General features: G+C 42.6%; 1 protein-coding gene across 1 annotated transcript in view; it reads right to left on the bottom strand.

Annotated features, from left to right (window-relative positions):
* MARC2 (mitochondrial amidoxime reducing component 2) overlaps nucleotides 1-8,394 on the bottom strand; it is a 60,536-nt gene that overhangs the window by 22,803 nt on the left and 29,339 nt on the right. The window contains exons 3-4 of the mRNA XM_006869706.1: nucleotides 6,178-6,340; nucleotides 4,071-4,211 (exon numbers count right to left, since the gene is read on the bottom strand). Of these exons, the coding sequence (XP_006869768.1) occupies nucleotides 4,071-4,211; nucleotides 6,178-6,340 (304 nt within the window). The remainder of the gene's footprint in view (nucleotides 1-4,070; nucleotides 4,212-6,177; nucleotides 6,341-8,394) is intronic.

The following is an 8,394-nucleotide window of genomic DNA, read 5'->3' as shown; positions in this document are numbered from 1 at the left end:
TCAGCCACTGAAAACTCTAGAAAGCACTGTTTACTTTGAGTCAATGCCATGGAAACTGGATGAGGCTTGCTTGTCAGGGCCTGTCACTTGCATCAGCCCTTTTCAAGGCCTTGTACCTAATTTTGCTTTTATTATTTTCTTTTTCTTAAAGAGGACCTCTTCCTCCACCAAAAAAGAAAGAAAGAAAGAAATTGCATAAACTCTAAGTCTAAGGGAATTGGGATTTAGTTTTAGGGAGAAAAATCAAGTCCTGGTCCTTTGCCCCTGGATGGAATCACCTGAGAATCCATAGGGCCTCTCCTCTCAAGGACCACCACAGCCTTCCTCATCTCTCTGTGACTCTCACCTGCACGATCCCAACGCCTAATTCACAGGGTCTCCAGTCATCAACTGCAAGGACAGTGCTGGATTCTAGTTCACCAGGAGGATTCAAACCCCTGTCCCCAAGGATTCTGATGGATATTTGGGGTAATGCCTGCTAATCTGCATTTTATAAAAAGATTTTTTCAGCATTTCCTCTTTTTCAATACCATTTTGCAGAGTTGACAAAGTAATATGGTGCCTGGAACACTAAGGCACCCAGTTGTTGTTGTTGTTATGTGCTGTTGAGTCAGTTCTGACTCCTAGCGACCCTGTATAGGGTTTCCTAGGAGCAACTGGTGAGCTTGAACCACCAACCTTCTAGTTCAAACGGACTCTGCATTAACCCACAGTGCCACACTAGGACTCCATGGCACTCAGTAGGTATCTATTAATGAATGCAATGATCAAGACTTCCTTTGTTCAAAATCATGACCAACTCTTCAATATTCATAACATGAAATCCAATCGTCTGTGGTGGCCTCCAGCTAGTGCACAGAGCAGCCTCCTGCAACTTCTCCCGACCCTCAGTGTTCCACCAAACCAAACACCAAACACACTGCCATCCAGTGCATTCTACCTTACGGTGGTGACTCCATGTGTCACAGAGTACAATTTCTCTGGAATTCTCTAGAGAGTTGTCCTGGTTATAATCTGCATGTTACATTGCCAGGTCTTCATTTCAAAGACACCACTGAGTGGATTCTAACAGCCAACCTTTTAATTAATAGTCACTCAGGGACTTTCCCAATGTGGTATATTTCCCAATGTGAAATATTCATTGGCACCCATTATGGATTCCTGATGCGATGCTGTAAGGTCAGCGCTGGACTTCAAACCATAAGGTCGGCAGTTCAAACCCACCAGTTACTCCTTGGAAACCCTATACAGGGTGCCAATGTGAATTGGAACTAACGTGATGGCACTTAACAACATGTCATAGACTCTTGGGTCCCTGATCTTTCCAAGTGGCTGTCTTCTGCACCTAGATGGCCCAGCATTTACTCTCATCTACACAGACACTACTCACAGGTATGCACACTCCCAGCCATTTTTCAGATTTAGGCCAACTACACCACATTTGAGTAGCTGGACCAGGTCCCTCCCCACCCTGACACATTCCCTTCTCTAGATAGAATTAAGTTGTTCCTAATTCTCAGTATCCCTGACATCTTCTAAATTGGTGAGATAAAGCACCTCACACACTGGGCTGTTATTACTTCATGACCATGACTCTTAGCATACTGAAAAATTCTAAAGGCTAGGATCCACGTCTTTTCATCTCTGTGCCCAGAGCTTCTAGACACAGTGTTTGTTCCATAATAGACAAGCAATAAAAATACAATTTAAAAGAGAATTAGAAAAATGAGACAACAAATGACAGGAAGCATCAACAAACAGATGATTTCTAGATACACTACCACTTACCTACTGCACAGATTTTATTTTTAAACAAACACCAAACCATGTAAGGTACCTTTTATTGTTGTTGCTAAGTAAGTTCTGTCGAGTCAGTTCTGGCGCATAGTGACCCTGTACAAAAGGTCTGTACCTACAACTACAAAATTGAAGAACATTCTATTGTGATCCATGGAAGAAATACAACCAGAATATTTCTGAGAAGTGAAGATACAGAAACTTCAACTCAATTTAGCTGTCATCAGGAAAGACCAATTGCAGGAAAAGGCCATTAGCAGACGGTCATCAAAATCACAATGAGAACAACTGACAGTTCAGCCTCAACAATGGGCTCAAACTATCAAAGATAAAGGAGATGGCCACCGGGCAGGGTTTTTTTTTTTTCTGTTATACAATCAGAGCCAACCCAATGATAACTAACAATAACATGTACAAGTATCTGTCCACGGCTGTATACTAAAGGACATCTGCCAAAAAAGAAAGGCACATTTTAGTCACACAAAAAAGAAATGTGGTCATCCAAGGGAATGACGAAATGAGAGAGGTTATTCAAAATTAATGACTTGAAATTTCTCAGTTGAAGTCATTACCTTAGCATCACAGAATCTGGGGTTACAAGTGTTAGGTAGGATCCAATGCCACCATCACTACTTATATTCTGGACAAATTATTTAGGCCCTCTGAATCTTCGTTTTCTTATACAGAACTCACAGCCTTGTTGTAAATAAACTTACAAATAAAAATCATTTGTATGATGTAATTAATTAATTCAGTGTCTGGCCCCTGGGAAACACCCAATCAATGGTATTTGTAGTTGTTGTCTTCTGTGCTCCAGAATTTTAGCCCACCCTCCAGTGCTTAGTGTGTCTGCTGTTGTATATTATAAAGTAACAGCCAGCTCTATGTATTTGTGTACAGCTCTCAGGAGCACTACCAGGCTCTGATGTGGCTGTCCCTATATGAATGACATCCTTAAAGATGGTGGACATTTTTGTGTCAGTTACATAGGAGAGAATGTGGGTCTCCTGGGAGAAAACTTGGGCCACTGCATGGAACTCCAGGGGACACCATTCACAGCTGAAATGTATCCTCTTGGCCTCTACTTGGGGATCTGGTACTTCCAGGAGTCTCAGATTTTGGGGAACACTCCTTGGTGGCACAGGAAAGGAGAAGATGAGTAAACCACACCTGTGTGTCCAACTATTGGGTTTTCTTTTCTCTTCATGTTAATTTTTTTCTTAGTTATGCCTGAGCTACTATTATATCCTCTATCAAAGACTCAAATTTTATATTGTCAACAATTTCATCCTACTGGGATCAGCAGTCAATATCCATGAAGGCCACAGGGAGGAAATCAAGTGATGCTTTGCATTCTGAAAATGACCTCTTTAGATATGTTTAGTAGTAAATAATGTTATTTTAATGAGTAAGGTGGCTGGTCCAAGCCTTGGTCTTTCCAATAGTCTTGTAAGCATATAAAAGTTGGATAGTGAAAAAAGGAGGACAGAAGAAGAATTGATGTGTTCAAACTGTGGTGTTGGCAAAGAATAATCAACACACCGTGGATGGCTAAAAGAATGAACAAATCAATCTTAGAAGTTATACTACCAGAATGTCCCTTAAAAGTAAGGATAGCAAGACTCCGACTCATTTACTTAGAACGCATCATCAGGAAAAGACTATTGACTAGAAAACAGCATCATGTTTGGTAAAGTAGAAAGTCAGCAAAAAAATGAGGGAAAGCTTCAATGAAATGGACTACCACAATAGAATCAACAATGGGTTCAAACATACCATGATCATGAATATAATATTAGGAGTATGGACTTCTACAGAAGGTCCTGATGAGTAGCAGCTAACTGTCTGGCAACTAACACAACACGCAAAGTCTCAGACTTGTTTCAATTTGGACTTATGATTGTTTGCCTTGGGGTCAGAGCATTAAGGAAGGATCAGTACCACCCTGTGGCCATAGAAGTGATGCACCAGCAATATACTACAGTACCATCAAGTTAAGGTGAATCTTGGGGAAGAAGAGACTTCCCCACTGTCAACCCTGGAGGATCGGAATTGGTACTCTTGTTGTTGTTAAGTGCTGTCAAGTCGGTTCCAACCCATAGAGACCCTGTACAGGGTTTCTGAGGAGCAGCTGGTGAGCTTGAACCACCAACCCTGTCGTTCAAACTGACCTTGCAATCCAGCACATTAACCACAGCACCACACCAGGACTCCAGCTGGTACTCTAAGCTTCTTAAGAAGCACATCAGAGGAAAAGGCAGTGGGTTGCTTACCTCTTCAAAAGCACCACAGCCTGCCACCATGATATTTGGCCGGAAATGCTCCACTTTTGCTTTCTTCTCCAGTCTGGTGTTCAGATCTGCCAAGGAGGCTTCTGAGAGGATCATAATTGGGCTACAGTCTGGGTAGGCTACCTGTACCAAGAACACAGAACAATTGGGTTTCACCACCCCATACAATTTCTTGGATCAACTGTAAAGCTAAACCAAGCCCAGAAGCAAAACCACAGGAGTGCAGAAGAATGGGATTTGGGGGAGAGAAGCGATACTATGTGGTTGGGAACAACCAGATGAGTGCTGGGGCCCTGGATCTCGCCTGCTGAACCTCTATGGGGGAGTCCTTCTCTACTCACCTGGAGGCAGCAAAGAGGGCTCAGGCCAAATACGTCTCCCAGGTTTCAACTTTGTTGGTTCTCATACCAGCTCCCTACACTGACACCCCCACCCCCCATCCTTATCAAACAAGGGAAGGGCATGCTTCCAGTCAGCTGTTATTGTTCAATGCCAGTGAGTCAATTCGGACTCACTGCCATCCCATGTGACAGAGTAGAACTGCGCTGAAGGGTTTCCTATGCTACAATCTTTATGGGAGCAGATCCCCAGAACTTTCTCCCATGGAGCCACAGGCGGTTTTCAGTTAGTTGCCAAGCACTTTATCAGTGCACAATCAGTCAACTCTACTCTAGTAATAATTCTTTCCCAAGAACACCTATTTACTCAACAAATATTTCCTGAGCACCCACCATGCCCCAGGCACTGAAGAAATAGCAGTGAACAAAACCCCTGCTCTTGAATTCAAAGTGAACAAAGGTCAAGTTTTCTCCCAACTTTATATCCTGTCCTTCCTCCACCAGCACCCACTACAGGGTTCCCACACACTGCACACATTACCCAGCTAACTGAAGGACCCCCACTTTCTTCAGAATGGCTAACTTCAGGGAGCTGGTGGTGGTGGTGGTAGTTATGTGCTGTGAAGTCAGACCCGTCTCACAGCGACCCTGTATAGGGTTTCCAAGGCTGTGAATCTTTGTAAGAGCAGAAAGTCTCATCTTTCTCCTGTGGTACAGCTGAGTAGTTTTGAACTTCTTACCTTGGGCTTAGGAACCTGATTCGTAACCACTATGCTACCAGAGTCAGGGAGCCTAGGTGACAGATAATGAGAACAATAAACTACTTTCAGCTGTCCAAAATGAGTAACCCAATTTAGAAGAATATCCCAGTCTTCCTTTGTTTCTGAATTCTATCTAATTGGGATAAAACTTAAGCAATCATAAACTAAAACAAAAAACCTGCTCTTAAAGAACTAAAGAAACTTTCTAAAGAAACTTCCCAAGTAAACTTTAGCATTTACACCTTATATAACTGCAGAATCAGTGTTGGTCTTTGGGTCTAGGTCTACAGAGAGGACAGTATTCTTTAGGACAAGATGCCTTTCCAGCACCTGAAATAACCATACCACACTGACTGTGAAGGAAATGTCTAGAGAAATTCTTGATTTGTAATTTCAGGGTAGCTAGATTCGGTCCCAAACACATTTTTCATTTTTGTCTCCCACACCAGTTTCCTTCTGAGTTCTATATGTATCTGACTGTTTCAAGTTGGAAACGAGGAAGTTGCCCTTGGCTTCTCCCTCCAAAATAGTCCCCCCCCAATTAGTCCTGATGTGATTCACACAAAAATCCTCATTTAAATATTATTGAATAAATAATTAATAGCATCGAGCTCTGGTAGCATAGTGGTTATGAATTGGGCTGCAAGCCTCAAGGTCATCAGTTCGAAACTACCAGCTGTTCTGTGAGAGAAAGATGAGGCTTTCTGCTCCCGTGAAGATTTATAGCCTCAGAAACTCTATGCAGGGTCGCTATGAGTCGGAACCAACTCGACGACACATAACAACACCACCAATATTCAAGCCCTAGAGACTCCAACTTTGAGATCTCGCTCTTCCTTCTCCATCTTAGTATCTCTGCCAAGGTTACGTCCCCATTATTATGCACCCAGGCCATTCTAACTGGCTTCCCAAGACAGACTTCATCAGCAAAGCAGAGCCAGATAGAAAATGGTGTCTCTAGTAGCGAAGCGAAACCCTCAGCAAGCTCACCTCATAATTCTGTACGGAAGGAGAGAAGATTTTCCCTGATGGTCTCCCCTTCATGTGTGCTTCAAACTGAACCAACCTGAAAGGTTCTGTTTTCAAGAAGTTGGTGAACCACTGAGCTGCTTCGTCGCCACAGTCCCTGCCCTTAATGTCAAGACCGAATAACCTGAAAGGGTCACAAGAAAACACCACGTTACCAACATCAAGACACTGAGTGGTGACATAAAGATGGAACAGCTGAGCTGTTGGGCTGGACTACTCCAGAAGGCTCGTAGGTGGTCCGTAGGCAGAAGCTGGGCAAAGCAGAATAAGGGGATTGGAACCGAATGTGCTATATAAAAGTGCTTCTCAAACTCAACTGTCAATGCCGATAGGTTAAAATGTAGTTTCTGAAAAAAGCCAAAAAGTACAATCAATGGAAGTGCTGATTCATTAACAGTTGAAAAGGTAAATAAAATGTGTGTACATACAATGGAACATTATTCAGCCATAAAGAGAAATGAAGTGCTTATACTTACTACCACATGGATGAGCATGGAAAACACTATGCTGAGTGAATTAAGTCAGTCACGAAATGACAATGACCGGATGGCCTCATTTATATGCATTATCTAGGCTACATAGATGGATAGAGACCAAAAGTTTAACAGTATTTACCAGGGGCTAGAGGTGGGTGAAATGGGGAGGTATTGCTTAAGGGATACTGAGTTTCTGTTTGAGTGACGAAAAATATTTGGAAATGGATAGTGGGGATGGTTGCACAGCATGGTGAAATGTACCAATGGCACCGGGTTGTACCCTTAAAAATGACTAACTAAACCCCTCTGTACCTGGTGACCCATACTCCTGGTCTGACTTAGACTCTTTATCCTCTGAACTTCTTACCCATCTACATTGAATTTTGATGCTATTATTGTAACAGGTTTGGTGACTTTCCTTCTTTCTAAACCCCCTTTCTGAAGCCACTGGTTAGCCTTGAATCAGTTCTTGGCTAGGCCCTCAGGTGCATCTCATGGTCCTCTCCTGCCTGCTGCCCTCCTCTACAATTCTCCTACTTCAACAGACTCTATGCCATTGTTTGTTGTTGCCTTAAGCACCTGCTCCTGAGTTAAGCACTTCTCAACTTCTCCAAGCAGCACCTGCAAGTAAGTGTTCACACTTCTACCCCCTGCTTCCACCCACTCAGGTAAGCTTAGTGTTACACTTAGAAAGCACACAACAGGATAAAGGAATGTTGTTGTGAAGCATGGTCAGTCGGCTCCGACTCATAGTGACCCTGTAATAGGTGTTCCGAAGAGCGACTGGTGAGCTTGACCCACCAACCTTGTGGTTTAAGCTGACTTTGCAGTCCAGCGTATTAACCCACAGCACCACACCAGGATAAAGGACTGTTGTTGTTGTTGTTAAGTGCTGTCGAGGTGATTCTGACCCATAGCGACCCTGTAGGGTTTCCAAGAAGCAGCTGGTGAGCTTGAACCACCGACCTTGCAGTTCAAGTGACTTTGCAGTCTGATGCATTAGCCCACTGCGCCACACCAGGATAAAGGAATACTAGTAATCAAATGCCCCTTCCAAATGCGTAAAAATAATTTCTTAGCTAGTCCTTATTGTCCTCCATCCTGGAAACTGACTGCATGTATTTTTCCCTCTGTCATTCCACATTCAATTCTTCAGAATCTTGTGCAAAATACATTTTCTTCCACTTAAACAAAATAGTCCATCATCAAATACCCCATAAAAAAAAACAAAAAAAAAACTCATTTTGTCAGTACATTGGAACATCATTACTTACCAGTATACTAATTCACAAATCAAAAATGACTTACTAACAGGAGGACACAAAAGTAGATAGATTGAAAGGGGCTTACTATGAAGATGTTTTAATAAAATTAAAAACCACATTGGTTAGAAAAGGGGCAGGAAAGTTGCACCAAGGAATGTCTTTTTCCAAGCAGCCCAGAGCACTTGCTCATGCTTCATGGGTATCAAGGACTGTCCTTAGAGAACTTGGAACTCTTGCCCCATCCATCCAATGGCCCTGATCTTTCAGACTTCTTTTTCTTCCCCCAAAATTAAAGAACGTTTTAAAGGAACACAATTTGAATCCCTCAAAGATGATGAAATTGTCGTTTTGACAAGGTAAATCAAAGAGCCCAGAAACCTTCAGGGAAGAGTTAGATGGAAACACCACCTTCAGAAATGTATAGGGCTAGGAGAGAA

This window comes from Chrysochloris asiatica, unplaced genomic scaffold, assembly GCF_000296735.1.
Source record: "Chrysochloris asiatica unplaced genomic scaffold, ChrAsi1.0 scaffold00133, whole genome shotgun sequence".
Lineage (NCBI taxonomy): Eukaryota > Metazoa > Chordata > Mammalia > Afrosoricida > Chrysochloridae > Chrysochloris > Chrysochloris asiatica.
The sequence above is the reverse complement of the archived record's forward strand: the minus strand, read 5'-3'. Positions and strand labels throughout refer to the sequence as shown.